Source organism: Lutzomyia longipalpis, chromosome 1 (genome assembly GCF_024334085.1).
Source record: "Lutzomyia longipalpis isolate SR_M1_2022 chromosome 1, ASM2433408v1".
NCBI lineage: Eukaryota > Metazoa > Arthropoda > Insecta > Diptera > Psychodidae > Lutzomyia > Lutzomyia longipalpis.
This window is the reverse complement of record NC_074707.1, coordinates 27,409,940-27,428,879: the sequence shown is the minus strand read 5'-3', so window position 1 is coordinate 27,428,879 and position 18,940 is coordinate 27,409,940. Positions and strand designations below refer to the sequence as shown.

General features: G+C 31.9%; 3 protein-coding genes across 14 annotated transcripts in view; 1 reads left to right on the top strand and 2 right to left on the bottom strand.

The window, feature by feature from the left end:
* LOC129797484 (protocadherin-23) overlaps positions 1 to 18,940 on the bottom strand; it is a 953,251-nt gene that overhangs the window by 242,122 nt on the left and 692,189 nt on the right. The gene's annotated exons all lie outside the window — the stretch shown is intronic.
* The window catches only part of LOC129797474 (probable cationic amino acid transporter), a 261,906-nt gene that overhangs the window by 242,122 nt on the left and 844 nt on the right, over positions 1 to 18,940 (bottom strand). For 3 of the 6 annotated variants that reach the window (XR_008751335.1, XR_008751334.1, XR_008751336.1), the window contains exons 2-7: positions 16,505 to 16,742; positions 16,290 to 16,443; positions 16,043 to 16,174; positions 15,072 to 15,481; positions 13,961 to 14,979; positions 12,966 to 13,789 (exon numbers count right to left, since the gene is read on the bottom strand). Coding sequence is in view for 3 of the 6 variants with exons in the window: in XM_055840087.1 (XP_055696062.1) it covers positions 13,246 to 13,789; positions 13,961 to 14,979; positions 15,072 to 15,481; positions 16,043 to 16,174; positions 16,290 to 16,443; positions 16,505 to 16,630 (2,385 nt within the window). In the remaining 3 variants the exon portion in view is untranslated. Of the gene's footprint in view, positions 1 to 12,876; positions 13,790 to 13,960; positions 14,980 to 15,071; positions 15,482 to 16,042; positions 16,175 to 16,289; positions 16,444 to 16,504; positions 16,743 to 18,940 lie in introns of those variants that run through there. The other 3 variants (XM_055840087.1, XM_055840088.1, XM_055840090.1) reach the window with 2 other exon arrangements.
* On the top strand, positions 1,141 to 8,921 carry LOC129797645 (uncharacterized). Of its 6 annotated transcripts, none has more exons than XM_055840420.1 (9): positions 1,141 to 1,265; positions 3,310 to 3,431; positions 3,521 to 3,736; positions 5,869 to 5,944; positions 6,054 to 6,142; positions 7,603 to 7,842; positions 8,020 to 8,253; positions 8,324 to 8,376; positions 8,724 to 8,921. In XM_055840420.1, the coding sequence occupies exons 2-8, from the start codon at positions 3,341 to 3,343 to the stop codon at positions 8,344 to 8,346; spliced, it is 969 nt and encodes a 322-aa protein (XP_055696395.1). In that variant the 5' UTR covers positions 1,141 to 1,265; positions 3,310 to 3,340; the 3' UTR covers positions 8,347 to 8,376; positions 8,724 to 8,921. The 6 variants fall into 6 exon arrangements, with proteins under 6 accessions (XP_055696395.1, XP_055696394.1, XP_055696392.1 ...); XM_055840422.1 differs by lacking the exon at positions 1,141 to 1,265 and adding an exon at positions 2,642 to 2,674; XM_055840419.1 differs by lacking the exon at positions 8,324 to 8,376.

Here is an 18,940-nt window from a genome sequence, read left to right as displayed (position 1 = left end):
AAATTAAAATTGTGATATTTTATTATTAATAATTAATTAATTATTCTGAATTTTCCTCTTCCCAAGTTTGCTAAAATTTTGATTAGGCCTTTTATGGTGAATTATTGAGAGACAAAATGTTTTTATTGATTTACATTTATTTCCAATTTTGAAAAAAATATGATTTTTTTGTATAATTTCTCAGTATGTGGTCACCGCAAAAATCTTTAGTTCAACATGCTAGCAATGGTTACCAATTCTGTGGAGAATTCCTTTAGGAGCAGTTTAGGACATCCAACAAATTCAATTGATTTGTGCTAAATTTGGTGTGGGGTAAAGACACAATATATGTTTATTTGACAGTGAAGCAGTGTTAAAAGGACACGGTAGATTGTTCTTAACTTGGCGGGACACCAATTTGGACGTCGTCCACCTCAATTGTTTCTCACAAGTTGAATGGTGAAAAAAAGGACGGCAAAACACTGCCTGGTATAGAGAACCTGAGATAAAAAATACAAACTTTTACTGCGATGTGTGCTCAAAATCTCAATCTATAAATTCTCTGGCAACTATTTATGTCGCATCTGTGAGGTGAATGATGGTAGGTATGTTGCATTAGAATGATAAAATGCAGGATCGTGCCTTCTGCCAATTGCTAACAGGTAGTTTCGCGCCTTTTGATCTTCTTCACCCTTTTGGCTTTTCGCGGCGAATTGTTAGAGCTTTTGGGATGTGTTTTGGGTGCGAAATTTTTTTCCACGCACATACAAATAACCCCAAAGCATTGACCTAAAATTATGCGAGAAATCTTTCATTCAGCAGCGGTCAACTGGCTGAATCGCAATACGATGACGTAGTTTGTTGCGATGAAAACCCGGATCTTTCGAGGTGGATATTTGTAGATTTGCACACTTTCTTCCTTTCCCAGTCAGGCATGATTTATGCATTACATGGATGGATGTTTTGAATAAGACGGGATGTGATGCGGGAGTGTACGCCTAAAAATGCTAAAAATGAACATTTTGATTTTGCGTGCCGAAAACACAAAACTTTTGGACATCGCATCACAAATTTCCTGTCGTCATCATTACTTATAATATAATGTTGAAAAGATGTGTACATTATGTAAAATACATATATATGAACTCCTTCTACACAGTCACAAACAGTTGCTTTAAAATTTCAGACCCAGCAGTATATTCTCTGATTTCAAGTAGCTTTAGTAGTTTGCCATAGTTCAACGGATAACAACGTTCTTTTCTAAAGCACTCTTCAATCAATATTAAGTAATTTACATTTTATTCTTATTTTCTTTAAGTTTTAGTATTTTTAATAAAAAAAATAATTGCTATATCACGATAGTTAATATAATACTAATTTAAAAAAAATGTGGTGAAAATCTAAGTGTAATGAATTTTATTGAGTTTTTTGGGATTTGTAAGAATGATTGATAATTTATATTGAATTAATAGCCCAAGAAAGAAGTCAACTAGATTCTACACATAGTTAGAATTTTATTCGTTTTATTCATTTTAAGAAATTTTTCGTGAATAAAGTGTGATAAATTCCATCTGGTGAAAACCCACGATACCTGGGCTAAAAATGTTTTACCCGTGCGGATTTTGCTTTTCATTTCTTTCTATTCCAAATTATTTAATTTTAAAACAAGGTCAAGGCTCAATGTTGGAATGCGAGAGATTAGGAGTTTATAGGAGAAATCCAAAGTGGTAACCTCTAAAATAATTCTGGCTCACACAGTGTCTCATCCACCTCTAATTTATTTAAGTAAATAAACTGTTGCTGTAAGTGAAATTATTTGCCAAAAAAATCGACTAAATTTATTCAATGGTACACGGAGTTGTGTAATTCTATCCCGAATCGCCCACTCAGCCTGGGCGAAATGCCAATAGATTTTTTTCTACCCTAAAGCGTGTTGAGAAATTCTTCTTCAATTCGCGTGAAAAGCCACAATGGAACTGATCCCACGTCATTTAAAGCAATCAGCTACAGACACCTACTACCCATAAAACTGCTCGTTTAAACTTTTAAGAAATTTGCATGTTAAATTTGTTTAAAAATTTTATCTTTACAACTTTGCAAAATAAACACATTAATTTATTATTATGTCTTGCAAATATAAAATAAGAAATTAATCATTGAAATATTGAGTTAGTTTATGCATTCATATTATGAGCTGGCAATTAGAATTTCTAGGTCAAAAATATTGTTCTAAAAATAAGTAAATTTATATTATTTTATAATTAGGTATATATATGATCAGCTTTGTTCAATTAAATATACATAGGTAACTGTTCAGAGAATTGCACATTCGACCATCTATATATGTATGTAAGTCATTGCCTAAAATTCAGCAATTGATTGGTTAATAAAAAGTCTATTTAATAGAAAAGTCGAGTACAGCGCGAAAACCTTTTTCTTTTCATTTTCAGTGCAAATAAATTGCAAATTCCCACTGAAAATCTTATACACAGACGTCACCCGGCTAAGATCCCACCACAAATCAGCATTCTCACAAGTTTCAGGCAACAAACACAAACTTGGCGAGTCGTATTAAAATTACGTTATAATTAAAAATAGATCGGTCTCTGCAGTGATCAATTTAGGCATTTCGAGTTTAGAATAACTCTAGTCCCGAAAAAACTTTCGACCAGATCAGTTAGGAACTCCATCTTATGTAAGAAAAAAAAAGGATTTTTTATTTAATTTTCTATGAATGAAAGCAAAGTTACTAGTGATATTAGTTTTATTATCCTTTGTGAAATATTTGAGTAATTTTATCGTGATTTTTTGTGAAAATATTTGAATTTTTATACTCATCCCATTATTAGTTTAATTCTCATTCAATTTTGATCTTGTCTCTAAATTTTGCCAAAAGGGAAAACATTTTTAATTTTTTTTGGGGCAAGGTTTTTTATTTGTAAAAGAAGGTGAATCGTGGAAAAATTGATAAGTTAAACTTGCAAATAAAATTCAGATTATGATGCCATTGCGAAGAATCACGAGATACTCTGGTAAAATCGACCCGAAGATGTGGCGATTCTATTTTGAGCAACTAAAAATAAATTTTGTGAAAATACGCGATATTTTGCCACAAATGTTGGTGTATACATATCTCTATGAATGGTTTGATGGAAATGATGTAGAAAATTGCGAATAAGCTAAAAATGTAGTGCTTTGTGTGATATGTTTTTTTCATGATTCTTTCCTTCAGAGCTTTCAAGATTGAAAGTGATTTGGCGAAAGAAGAGATTTTATAAACATTTTAACTTTTTTCTATTTATTATTTAATTTTCTTTCACGGTCATCCAGCGAACGAGACACATAGCCAAAAGCCGCAAAAATGTTCAAAAACCACTTAGAAATGATTGGGAGGAATGAGACGGCCAGCAAGAAAGCAAAATTCTGGCAGTCCTACATTCGATCCTTGAAAGGTTAATACAACAAAATGAATGAGTTGAAATAACTGAAAAATTATTAAAATCTGTTTTATTTATATTTTTTTTGCCAATAAATCATTTAGGATCTGAGGATATCCGTGCTCAGGAGACTCCACGTACACGTGCCTACAGACCTCTGAGCTTTGGTGGTGACCTTCCCCACCACTTCAGGAGTATCTATGATGATCCTGCGGCTCCTGCTGAACGTATTACTGGTCCTGGATATCGGTACCTCCCGGTTCATCGTGAGACCTACGGATATTCACCAAGGCCCATTTATACCAGCAACTACAGGCCAAGTAAGTTTACATCTCATCACAAAATCCCATCAGAAAATATTTTCGTTTTCGTGTATATTCCACTGGGCTTTATTTTTAGTTTTTCACCAAGGTTATCTCTTTCACACTCTCACAAAATCTTTTCTCTGCATTTGAATGCTTTATATTCAAAGAATCATTTTCTTTCATTTTCATGAATTTTCTTACATTCCTTTCCCATTTCATACAGCTTTTTTCTTCTCTTTTTTTTTAAATATTTTCTGTGAGAAACAATATTTTAGCTCTAGAGGAATTCTCTTTTTTCGTGTTCTAATATCATTTTTTTTTTTGCATCTAATTCCACCTCAATGTGTATAGCATTTATTGGCCTTTCAAGATAGTGTATCGATTTCACGAATAATGTATACACTTCCCTGCAAAATTGTATATCCACTTCAAAAAAAAACATCACCACGCCGATTCAGTTGAAGGCGCAAAATAGAGAGAAAAGAATCCCTCGTTCGAAAATACTTGATTTAGTGGGATGTGCAAAGTGGTAATAAATGGTTTTTGTCTAAATATTTCAGAATAAAATGTCATCCAAATGAACACCAATCTTCTAAATAGGCCACGAGATTGCTTGGCTGCGACTTATCACACAAAAAGCCGCTCTTATAACTCGTTTTATTAATTTTATGTACTGCAAATACTCCTAATTGCTACCCCTATCTCTTATTATAATTCTTCTTTAGGAATTAATTAGTAGAATTTTTTGAATCACTGTTTTTTTTAAATATAGCAATGCGCGCACAGCAATAGCTTAATTCTATTGAACAGATTTTTTTCAATATAATGTAGTTCTTTGCAATTTAAGCAATTTCATGAGAAGTTAAAAAAAATTAAAAGTTTTTTTTTAAACCACGATTATCCAAGATTAACTTAAGCATTCCACAATCCACATATAAATAATGTTTGATGCCATATGATAAGTGCATCATCTCACTTCATTCTGGATCAGTTCAGTCCGTTTTATCCGGTTTGATCACTTAAATTGAGTAAATATTTGAACAAGAAATGATTTAATAGCTCTGTCAAGTTAATTATATTCATTTTCGTGGGCTTTATAAATTTATCCTATTGAAAATTAAAAAAAAAATCTTGATAATATGTGGTTCTTATTTAAATAATTTAAATGGTTTTAAAAACTCAAAATTGTCAATTATCAATTTTTATTATGAAAAGGATTTTTTTAAATATCGTTTTGCACTTTAAAAAATTCGAAACTCCTAAACTTTTCATTCAAGTACATTAATTGTTAGAAAATTCAACCAATTTCTGAGAAAATGTTCAATGGAAATGAGCTTTAAATAAAAAGTCGCTATAGTAATCTCGGCAATTTAGAATTTAAAAATATCAATTATAATTTTTTAGTCATAATTTCATTTTCATGCAAAAATTTATAGCAAAAAAGCATTTTTTTCAATTTGATGAATTTACGGGGCGATAAATATATTTTTGTCATAATTTTGAGTGACTTAATGGCTTGTCGGGACTAAATTTTAATTGAAGACAAGTAAATGGGGTCAAGTAGAAAGTGTATGCGCATTGCAATTTAAATAATTTTTCGTAATTTTTATTCACTTTCTTCTTGCAAAGTGCATTGAGTCAAACTATATGTTCAGCAATTAATTTATTTTAATTTTTCACATATAGTAATGTAAAAAAAAATTGTCAATTGTATTGTTAATACTTGTTCAATGTAAATTCTGAAATAAAAGATGAAATATAATTTTAATGTAGAAAACTATTAATTAGTTGCGATAGGAGCTTAATTTTTTTATTCAAACATATTTTTGAGGTAAGCTTACGCTTTTTGATCATCTTTTTTTTGTCTTATGTGTTCGACAATTTTTTGACACTATTTTCTGCTTTTTGTCTGAATGAGAATTTTTTTTCTTTTTTATTGTACGCAATTTTTTTTGCACAAAGTGATGTTTGATATATAGCACAGGCAGTAGTTATTAGTCATATGTAACGTCTCCCTCATCACATACTAATTTTTGCGATTTTATGAAATTCCTTCGAAAGATAAAATTTTGTTTTGTTAGTCACATTTTTTCTTTATAAATAAAGAAATTAGAAAACGTTTGTAACTGAGAACGGTTTTAATTTAGGCTATGAATCAAGAAGCTACGATCCAGAGAAGGCTTGGAATGATCATCTCGATCGCATGGCTGAGCTCGAAAGGAGGTAAAAAAACAAATAAAAAAATTATTTTTTAGATTCCTATTTTATCTTTCTTTTCTAATTGTAAGACAACTTTTATGAAACGACACTTGTCCTATTTATTTTTTTACAGATATCCATCTCGCTATGGATTGTACTTAAAAGACAAACCCAGTTTTGCTCTTGGTCCACTCGAATATGAACCAGAAACGAAGCCGTCTGGTAAGGAATAGATTGATTTATTTCTCAAAAATGCCGATCACTCTTATAATAACATACATAAAAGCAACATAAAGCATTAATTGGAATTTGATTAGGATCTTGAGAAATAATTAAGATAATGAATAAAACTACCATCGAAGAAGTGCTTTAGATATTGGTCTAGCATTACAAACATATTAGAGTAATTAAAAAGTGTCTCGATTTCTTAAAATATAACCAATAAAAAATAAAATGATAATTAAAATTCTTTAAAATATCCACAATAAATACAGATACTTTTTGATTGATCATAAAAAATATGACTTTCGCGGCTTTTCGGGCAAATGAACATCATTCAAGACCATAATGTAAGAACGACCACAAAAAGTATCACACAAAAGTGTACAAAAAGCAAACACTCTTCATTAAAATGAAATCTTTTATAAAATATGGTATATTATTTGTATGTAATTAAATGTTGCATTGCATTAAAAGAACATGGAAATTACTCAATTTTTTTTTCTTAACAACAAACCAATTTAATGTTCTTGGCATTTATCATCAATGAATAAAGTAACATTTAAGACTATATAATATATGATTAGAATATACATAAAAGTCATCTTCTGAAAGATCATAAAATTCTATTTGTAATATACCTTATTTTATTATCATTTAAAAAATACCACCAAATAAATCAATGATTAAGTAAAAGGAGAAGGATAATCCAGAAATTATACCTATGTGAGAAAGGAAAAGAGATGAAAAGAAAAATTGTTAAAGGAGTAATTTAAAGAACCTATATATAACTAACAAAAGTGGTTTTTGAATAAAACATTTTTGAATACATATATTTTTGTGTTTTTGAACGTTTTTTTTTTGCACCTCTTGCTAATAACCCCTCAAAAGTCCTTTAGTTGTTTTGTTGAAGTTCCTTTGAATTTGAGCTATGTTTCTTTATATGTTCTGTGACAGCCGTTAGAGCGTGGTCTTTCATTTTCACTTCTAGTATTTTAAATATCTATCATTTTAATCTACTATATCTCTAAAACGTGGTTTAGATATATCCAAAGTCCAAGAAAAATAATTTAATCATGTTTTTCTGTAAATTGGCCAAAGGAATTTAGGTATTTCTAACTATTTACGGAAATGCTCGATTGATTCACTAAGATTTTTGGATTATGTGAACCAGCGATAAATGGGAACTGTGGATTTGCCTTGATCGAATTGCCCTACTGATTTTGCTGACCGTACCATGAGAAGAGTTAATTCTAATATATATTTTTAATGTTAATTCATAGCGTGAGAGAGACGAGTGAAAAAGAGTTTTGATTTTTGAATACTTGCAAACAATTCCATGTGATTAAGGTGAATGCACCGGTGTATTCAAATATCAAATAAAAATAAATAAAATATGTCCATTTTATAAGACCCTAAAATTTTAAATGATAAGTCAAGGACAAAGCATAATTTTGTCGTAGATTTTCGCGCATCTAGCGTGCCGCCGCCATCGCGCGCCGGTAGCGTCCCACCGATGAGGGCAGGCAGCCCCTTCCGGGAGTTGAGTGTTCCACGTAATCTTCGGGCTAGTTCTGTGGATCCTCTGGATAATTTGTTGGACAATTTGCGTATGCCTGTCTACTCAACTGGAAGATCACCAACACCCGTTAAAGTGGGACGTTGGGCACCACGTCCTTCTGAAATCTGCTATGACTCTGATGGTGAGTTAAATCGGGCTTTTAAGTGAATGTAAACGAATTTCATTATGAGCAATTGTTCAACGTTATTTTTTTTCATTTACTGGCCAAAAATTTCCCACAATCCAGAATCTGCTCAATGAAATTTGCTTGCGTAATGTATATATTTTTAGATTTTGTGATCGTGTTTGTTTATTACAGGATTGCCAATCTTCACTCGTGGTGGCCTCAGCCCAAGCACTTTCGATCGCCTAAGGAATCCGAGCCCGGCCATGCCGCTGTCCTCAATCACAAGAGATCCATGGTGGTGGGATTTGGGAGATCTCCGACCAGCTTACTACCCAAGCTACAGACTACCACCTCTTCTTAGGGAATCCTTCTTGTCGCCCGTGAAGCGCCGCTACTTGTGGTCTAAGCACCCCGTTCGCCCATTCGGTTTGTGTTACAAATTTAAATATCCCTCCGCAACATATTTATTTTTATTACGAACTTTATTATTATACAGATGAAATATTCTTAGACTTCTAAATATCACTACCCTTGTTTCAAGTTTAATTGGTAAGGAGTGAGTAGACTTGATTTATTTTGCACGTCCTATCTATTTCTATATACCTTTCAATTACTTCCAAATAAGGTAACATTCCCATAGACTTCGAATTTACCTCCTCACCATAGCTGTTTGGGCACAGTATATACAATAAAAAGAATTAAAAGAAATTTCATTATCATCTATGCACACTTTGCATAATCTTTCTTTCCCTCTAGTGTTTGAAATTAGTATATTTAGTACATAGAAGACATTTATTAGATAATAAATTAAGCAAATTCAGGAATGATCAAATTCTGAAGATTACCATCTGTTATATGTAGGACAAAATAATCTCACACTTCTTTATTTTTTTCAGCTCATGTGGAACGCTATTGGTAACTGATTTGATGATGGAGAAAGAGCATTTTCTCGCAAATAAATGCTGCCTAATAATTTCGAAATTTGTGCAAATTTACTAAACACATGATTATTTTTTGTTCTTTTTTTTATATTTTATTTCTTTCAAATGTAAAATCATTTCTTGTTAAATAAAAGAAAAAAATCCTAGAAAGGAGTTGATCCATTTACTATGTAAAACCACAATAGTAGGTATATATACCTACAACGAGGTCGTGCATCGTAGGTAAGTATATTTGTTAAGTACATTGTATTTTATGAAAAGTATGTTGACATAAAAAATGATAAAAAAGATGCATATAAAAACAGAAAAATAATTAGAAACAGTATGTTATGCCTGAACCTTTATTTTATATATTTTTTATAGTAATATAATTTTTCATAGACTTCCAAATATATAAAGAACGCATCAAAAATAAAATACAATGAACAATATTTGATAAGTTCATTTTGCAACGAAGAAGAAATGAATCTCTTTTGTTAATAATTTCATCATCGTCATATCGTCATATTTCTTTGTCAACAATTACTTATTTATATTTAAATATCTCATTCACAGTAAATTATTCTTTACGGAGTTCCTTGCTTTCAAACAGGTGGGAAGGTAGTTCTTACCATGTTTAATCAATATTACTTGTTGCAAATTTTTCTTAATATCCTTCTCTCAACAATTACATTAAATAAATTAAATGGTAAATATACTTAATTTTCTAAATTATTACATTACGCAATTATGATATAATGACTTCTTATGACGCTAAAGATTTTTCTTCAATAGTTATTCGTATTCTTTTTTCTATTCTTCAATATATTTTTTTATTTGAGATCAAAAACCACATTTTAGACTTTTAATTTTTCACAAGATGTATTGGAATGAATAGGTAGTTCCTTTTATTTTAAAGAAAACCTCTTTTATGACTCCCTCACAGTAATTTGTCTTTTTTCTCTATATACATTTAAATGGGTGTTCCAGTGTAACATGGACCGTTTTCACTGTAAAACCCCATTGAAAGTGGTCACTGTTATTCTAGCCATCCTGTTGTATATATATATATATATATATTATACATATATATTTATATCCGATTCTCTTGCCTTTAAGTGCATTTTTCACGTTATTGATCCTTATCAAATTGATTTATATAGCAATAGGCGCAAATTTGGACAGTTTGTCTCTAAACATGCTCAACAGTAGAATGTAAACATTTTAAATGCAACATTCATAATCGAATTTTATTCTCAATTGAATAAATATTTTAATAGATTTTCTTTTCCTTTTTTTTCTCTCAAGATAAATTCCCGAAGTGTTTTTTATGATATATATTCAATTTTTTTTTCTAAAGTAAATTTTACTTTAAACTTCGTGTTTCAACAGGCACTATTCTTTCAAAAGTTCACCGTTCCATTCTCCCTCAGAACATATTATGTTTTGTTTGCTCATTTTATTATGTATAAATATAAACATTTATTAAAAAGACAACTTCATGGGTATTCAAAAAATTATTATATAGTGAGGTTTTTAAAATCGTAAAATTTTGAAATTTCGTAAAGAACTTGAAGTTTTCAGATATTTTTAAACACAATTTAAGAGGATTTCAAATCAATACATATTAGATGACATTTAAATTAGATTAATGTATTGGATGTTTTCAAAATGTAAATTAAAAATGCAGAATATGCAGAATTTCGTTACAATTTTACAATAAAAACTTGATTTTGTTTTATTTTCTAAAAAAATAGAAAAAAAAGTCTTTTAACATTATGCTAAATAATAAATTCCTTAATCATCTACATATTAAATACTTCAATGAATTATATCATGCATTTATTGGTACATAGATGGAAAAAATTCTAGCTCCAATAATCAAAAATGTTTCTTGTGTTACAAAATCGGATTATGTGTTATTCAATTTTATATGTTTTTAGTTATATACTGTTAAACAAAAATAGATATAATGATAACTATCTATCTATGTTAAATAGTGTCCATTGTGTATACGCTTTCAATAAAAAAGGAAGTTTTTTTTTGTTTATATGTCAGTTGTAAAATATACATATATCTTTCTTGTATGGTAAAATAGGTGGTGAGTTCATATCCGATTTGATATCATTCATCGATTGTAAAGCTCGTTGAATTTAAATTAATAATATTCCTAAACAAAATATGTCTTATGCTTTGCTCTTTTCAACTAACATAAAATATCTTTAGAGCAATACCACGATATGTAATTTATGTTAAATTTTTGTTAACAATTCCTTCATCTCGTAAAATATATTTGCTTTTTTATTAAAATTTATAGTTTAAAACAATAAGAGTATAATAATGGAATGGATAAAGTATCTATTTATTTATTTATTTTTTCAAGGAAGATAACATGTTTCATTTCGGTCTTTGCGATTTTTATGAATATCCCCTTTGTTTATATTAAGTTATAAGTCTGAGTGAAAAATATTGTGATTTTATTGCGTAAATAGCTTAAAAATAACTTTCTTAGTAATGACACATGTATTGGTAGAGCAATTTAAAATTGGACATTGATAGATTAAAAGTACTTACATATTACATCAATATCTTATGTTTGGTTAATTATAATACAATTAGAATCGGTAATATGTGTATTTCTTTTTCATAAAAAATATCAAATAAAAAAATATTATGGCACAGAAGTTTCATTAAGACATTGCCTGCCTCCTGATGTTTTTTTTTTGTTATACATATAGAATAGTTAAATATAAGAAAGGGAATTTTTGAGGGTAATTTAATTAATACAACAAAAATGATTTTTAAAATTAAGGTCTTTGAGGTACGTGGCAAAAGGTATCTTATTGTTCTTCTTTGATTGCATATCCTTTTTAGCAAAGCCACATGCACACCAGAACAAAAACCATTGGATATTACCTAGATATTACGATCTTGTTGCATGACTCCACAGTTGATTATATTGCACAAATATATTTGAATCATAAAAAAATTTCTCATCTTCAGAAAATGGTGTTTATGTTAAAAAAATTATTGATACAAGTCCCATACCCCTTCTACAAAATAGAAGTTATGTTTTAAAATATATTCTTCATTTTTATAAATTACATAAAAATTTTAAATATCTATGAAAAAACATAAGGATTTATAATGTTTACAGTCGAATTTGTGATTTTATTACTTCAATACTAATTATTGCACTACAGAGAAAGATTTTTATTATATAAAAATGTATTTTGATTAGAAAACAATACTATTGTACCTATATGTATAAGAAATTATACATAAAAAAAATTTAACACGATTATTAGGAAACGATAAATGTAAAAAAAGTTATTGAAGTCGTAAAACCTATTGAGTACAACCCTATCCATTAATGGGCCTTATTCAGCCTAATATTTCTTGTTAAATTTTGAAAGAATTGAAAATGTAACTTTCAAAATTGGGACATTCTAAAAATTTTATTTTTTATGTGTTTAACGCATATATAAACATAACGTATAGAAGAAAACGTATAGATTAAATTATATTTTTATTTGTTAATTTATATATCCATAATTATTTTGAACAGATTATTTTTTTTTATGTTAACTGTTTCGTATGATGTGCTTCTCACTATTATAAGAGTGTGGTTTACTAAATATAAAATGATAACCCTACATTTAAATAATATTTAAGAAGTTTTATATAGCAAAATATAGATAGATATAGCATTTTTAAGAAAAAAAACCGCCGTGAAAACAACTACCTCACTAAAAATACTTTTCTTTTTCTGTAACAAAAAAAAGATATACACATATAATCTTTCTCTGTATATTATCTATTATATATTTTTTGTCCCTTTTGTCGCGATTGAGGGTTTTCTTTTTGAGTATATAATGTATTTTTCATTTGTAAATAAAAATATTGATGGACTTATCCTTTTTATTTTGCAAATTGAAAATTTGCAAGATAGTGTTGCAAAATAAAATGAACCAGTATTATATACTTGATAATCTTCTTACTGTTGCGCTTTAAAATGTTTATATTGCAAAAAAAAATATTCTTATTCAATCCTCTTTGGCATTATAATTATATTTTGTATTTAGCTTATAACTACATAATGTTTTTTTTTATTTAACTCTTATATTCATTTTAAATATACTTTATTTTCACCCCCACCCGTTCAAGATAACTCTCCCAAGACTCTTAATAGTAAACATTTAAAAGTATAATTCCTACCTAAGTATTTGTTTTTTTTTATATTCTTTAACTACCGCATCCACAGATATCTTTTTTTTTCACTTTTGCTCATCAATAATATCAGCGAATATACTTGTTCGCGCCCTCCATACCAAATCTATATTTTCATCACTTATATATTTTTTTTTATTTAAATTCTAGTTATTATGTTGTTGACTAACAATACTTGATATGTGTGATTTGAAATAAACACTCTGCGTGGGATGATCATCTTCATTAAAATGTTGGTCGATGTAGACTAGATGTATTCATTTTCAACCTAGTCATCCCAAGATGGGAACTGCGTCTCATCGATGAAGAGCCCAAAGCCATCTTTTTTCTGTTCGTTGGAGGATTGTACTGGCGGATGCGGAGAAACTGGAACACGGGATTGCTGTTGTGGTTTTCTTGCTGGCCCAGAAGATGATTTCTTACTGCTTTCTTGTCGGTTGCTTACGGCAGTATTTTTACTATTGGTGCTCCAGGCACTATTTTGATCCGGCCAGTATGTATTATTGCTCTGTGACCACGAATCTTCAGCCATCTTATTCTCATATCCATGCCTATCCCACACAGCCGTCTGCTCACAGATTTGCGGTGGAGCAATGTAGGTTTTATCCACAGCAAGTTCAAATTCCTCCTGTGGATTCTCTAGTGTACTGTGTGTTATGCCATAGTAAAAGTACATTATTAAACCTAAAGTCATCCACACGGTGAATCTGACCAATGTTAGAATGCTGAGCTTAAATATTAGATACACGTTCACGGTTATGGCAATGGTAGGAATAAATGGAAGTCCGGGAGTGAGAAATGCCAGAGCATATCTGTAAAGATATAATATTGCACAAATCTTTTTATTCTACCATTGTATTGTATTGTAAGTAATTGAAGTATTGAGACTCAGATTATATTAGTTTTAGCATATTATTGACCTTGCTACGAATTTTTGAAACGTAAAATAATATACTTATGTATATAAAGCAATGAAAACTCACCTATTTTGAGGTTGTCGGGATATAATCAATAGTATCACAATTATTCCTATCACCAAACATAATATCACTAATCCAGCGAATACTCCACTCCATCCAATTGCCATGAACAAGTCGAGAAAAAAGATGAATGCGTACATGATTCCCACGAGCTTCGTCACGTACATACCACTTTCAGTGGTGGCTGGACCTGGGTTAACCCATGGAAAGAGTCCGGGACATAGGTACCCATATTCTGCTAGCTTGCGTCCTATTACCCCTAGCCCAAGGGTGTCAAATGGCGTAGGTTGTCCCGTAGGTGCACCATGCACGCTTCCGTAGAATTTATTCTCCGATCTATCAGACACCAGAAATTGGTCATCCCGCCCCAAGAAACCACCCTCGGGACTATCATCAATGAAGGAATCATCAGAATCCGGAGATCCACGTGTCACACGACGTACCGTGACATTTTGTTGTTTACTCTTGCTTGATTTAGCTCCGTCAACTTGAAGAACAGTCGAGGCATGAGCTGGATCAGGTGTTCCTGGTGGTTGTGGTGTTCGCAATTGGGCAGGAAGGAGATCCACTAATGAGCTGCTATGTGGTTGGTAGCGCAAAACAAGTACGCATGTTGAGACAAGAGTATAAGCTAGCAGAGTACCAATAGACATCATCTCAACAAGAATTTCCAAACGTACTGTCAAGGCAACTACTCCAGCAGCCAAACCACTTCCAATTGTAGCAATCCCAGGAGCATTGGTACGTTGCCAGAGATGTGAGAGTTGTTTGAATATGAGACCATCTTGTGCCATTGCATAAATCACTCTTGGCATGGGAAACATTGAGCCGAACATAGCCACTGAAAGCCCTGCAGTAGCACCAATGGCAACAACTGCGCGACACTTTGGAGCTCCAACGTAGGTCCACATTTGCACAAGAGCAGATTCACCGTCAACATGATCAAAGGGTACAACCAGAGTAAGGATGATGCTACTTGAAACGTAAGCAATCAACACAATTATAAGTGATCCAACGATAGCCTGTAGAGTACAAGAAATTAAAGAGAGTAAATTAAAGTTAGAAAAGCATAATGCAAGATTCAATTTTTACTAGGATTATATATATGTTTTACCTTTGGAATGCTCTTTTGTGGTGAATGTGCTTCTTCTCCGGTTGTTGCAATGATATCAAAGCCAATGAAAGCGTAGAAACATGTAGCAGCACCCGTAAAGACACCACTCCAGCCAAAAGGAAGGAAACCTTGGTGTTCACTCCACGTATCTGTGTCCACGTAGAAAAGCCCAGCAGTCATAATGAATACCCATGATGCAATGTTGACGGCATTGAGAGTGTTGTTGAATATTACGGACTTGCTAGCACCCAAGGCCAGTACGAATGTCATGAAGAGTGTGATCCCAAACGCCACAAAGTCAGGCGGGCGACCAAATATTGTTCCCACGGATTCAGCAATTCCACGACTGATAGAACCACCCGCCAGAGAATCGAAGCTTGCTGATAGAGCGCACGCACATGCACTTGTCCCTATATATAAAATAGGGGTGAAGCAACAACATATTTCAATCGTTAGGATGTTTTTGGGCAATTAACACGCAATGTAAGTGAACCCTACAGCTGAGATGAGCGCATATTGTTATTGTATTTTCTACCACAAAATAAGGGAATAAGAAAAAGATTGATTCACTGCGAATCAAAAGCTTGAACTTATGTATGTAAAACATGTAAAAGCTTATCAAACAAATCTGTCATGTGAATAATTTTTATATATTTATCTAATAAAGTATTGAATGTTTAAAAATGACACTAAAGCTTTTTAATAGATACATTATACTTCAATTATGCTCAATATGATTGCCATAAAAAAATTATTGCTATTAAGAACTATGGTAGAATATTAATAAATAATATGCACCTACTTGAAAATTATATGAATGGTTAGATGGGCTATTCAGAAAAGCTGTAAAGTCACTTTCAAGTTTTATTTTGCGTGTATAATAATGATGTATAAATATGTCTTTTTTATGAGCAATATTAATGAAAATTCGATGATTGTTTAATTACTACATATTTCATATGCTTTCTTACCTATCAGATATTCTAAAATCATATTCCATCCTATTACGAATGCAACAAACTCCCCCACCGTCACATACGAGTACATGTAGGCTGAGCCAGAGGTGTGGGGTACTCTCACGCCAAATTCCGCGTAGCAAGCACCTGTAAATATGGAAAGAGATGAAATGTTCAGAAAACATATTACATTTTCAAACATTCTTGTTATACATAGTCCTTTTTAGGCCATAAATTGGTTTGATACCCATGCGAAACCCACCTGAAAATATACTAGCTATTGCTGCAATGAAAAAACTGAGTATCACTCCGGGACCAGCGATATTTCTTGCCACCATTCCAACCACCAAGTACATGCCGGTTCCGCAACACGATCCTACACCAAGGGATGTCAAGTCGAGCGTTGTCAAGCATTTCTGAAATAAGGGAGAGTGTATGAAATGCCAGTTTGCTTCCTTACCGTAAGTTTCAGCTTACCGTAAGTTTGGGCTTTGTGCTCCGCGGATCGTCGCCCTGGAGTCCTTTTAAGTCTTTTGTCCTCACAAGTTTAGAAAACAGTGTGACACCAGTCCCACCACCAGGTAAGGGTAGAGAAAATTTCATATTTGTGCTAATGTGCTCTTAAATTTTTCCTCACAAAAGTTGCGCTTTACACTCTGGTATCTGCTCACGTCTATCGTAACCCAATTATATGGAAAATGAAGCGGATGAAAGTCTGCAAGGATAAAGTTTTGCCATCTCAAATCTCTTTTTTTTTTACTCCTATTACATCATGTTACGATAGATTTTTTTTCTATTCTATAGTTTTACATGTCTTTAATGAAGGAAATTAAATGAATAAAGTTTCTTTTTTATAACTAATTTAATTTTTTTTTGCTTGAAGGATGATTCGTTTACCTATATGATAAAGTAATAAATTATAATGCGTGGGTATAATTTGAGATTTTTTCCCACAAGTGTTAATCTCAATCCTTAGACAGCATTCTTTTCAGGAATTCTCGAGATTAAAAAATCATTAAATTAAATAATTTTTTTTGTACTTTAGAAAATTTCCAATCTTCAAGAAGCATAAGATCATATTCGCATATTATTGTTCGTTCCAGCTAAATGGTATATGAGATAGCGACTTGGCATGAATGAACAATTTAAACTGTTTTTATTATTTAGGAGATGCCCATTAAATTTTTTTTTGAAATCTAATTGTAGCATAGTTTAGTAGGATGTTTTTAAAATTAAAGATTCAACATCATATTAGCTGTGATTCTTTCTTCAAAGAAGCACAGCTTCTGTGTACACTCAAAAATGCAAAGTCGTCAGATCGGGCTCAAACTTGGGATGACCACGAATTAGGGTCCCTACATTACAAAAAACGTATGCGCCAAAAATTGGTCCGTCCGTCCGGCCGGCCGTCCGTCCGTCCGTCCGGAACCTTTCGCTTAATTACAAGAGAACGGTGATAGATAGAGACTTGCGGTCAACGGCAAAGTTCATATATCGGGTGGAAGACATCCGATTATGAAGTCAAATCCAACCCCCCACCCCCGCGTCCGCCATTTTGAATAACTGTCAAATTTTGTTTTCGCTATATCTCAGCCCCTGTAATAGCTAAAAATCTGAAATTTTGATATGTTGTAGGGGCCATCAAGACCTTTCCAACGATACCTCATTTTCGCAAATCGGCCAAGCCGTTTAGCCAATATGGCCGCCACAATTTTTTATCGAAAATCGGCCATAACTCGAGAACGGCTTGACCGATTTTGATCAACTTGGGCTCAAATGAAAGATATTAATGAGCCCTACAACTGCTCGGAACATCGCAAGTTCAAAAAATGACCGCAAGTGGCGCTAAAATCGAAAACAAAATTTTCGATGAGTTTTCGATGAATATCTCGAGCACCGCTTTATAGAATTGCTTCATATTTTGATATGTTATAGTTGGCTATAATATCTTATATCATGCCAAAAATGAAGAAAATCTATGTAGCCGTTCCGGAGATATCGCGTTTTAAAGTTAACATGTCATATCTTGAGTTGCATAAGACCAACGCCCCGCGAAGCGGGGCTTTTTTATATGCACATATAAAAGTAAAGTAAAATATATGTATATAAATGCATAGATATATACATTATATATACATATAAAAATGCAAAGATAAAAATATATAAACTGCAAAGATAAAAATTAAATATAGCATGGATGGAACAGTATAAAGCGAAAGAACGGTAAGTAAAACTTACGGGCTGTGATTCTTTCTTTGTCAGTGAAATGTGAAATTAACTGAAAATTGAGGATGGGCAAATTTTGAGGAAGGCTTTCGCGCGTACCGAATCACAGCCAACGCACACGATTAAGGCATTTCACAAATTATCTGCGCGTTGGCTGTGATTCGGTGCGCGAGAAAGCCTTCCTCAAAATTTGCCCATCCTCAATTTTCAGTTAATTTCACATTTCACTGACAAAGAAAGAATCACAGCCCGTAAGTTTTACTTACCGTTCTTTCGCTTTATACTGTTCCATCCATGCTATATTTAATTTTTATCTTTGCAGTTTATATTTTTTTTAACTTTACACAAAAAAAAATCACTTTGTACGCCTCTAACGCAACTTATGAATCAAATTGCAACACACGCGTGTGAACCATACTCCCATAACGTCTGCGCGTCATCACTGGTTTTCCTTGCATTTTTTTTCTTCCTGTATTCTACTGGAGCTTTCTATTGATTTGCTGTCGATGTTGAAATTAAGAGCTTCCTAACTAAAGATGATTCTCTAATATTCAGAGCCAGAGAAAAGAAAGAGATAAATTCACTAGCTGGCACCATGGAGGCATAATATATGAAAATACAATTTATACTCAAAAATTCAATTGATTCATCTCATGTTGGGCGATATTGAATTATCTGCGCTATTCA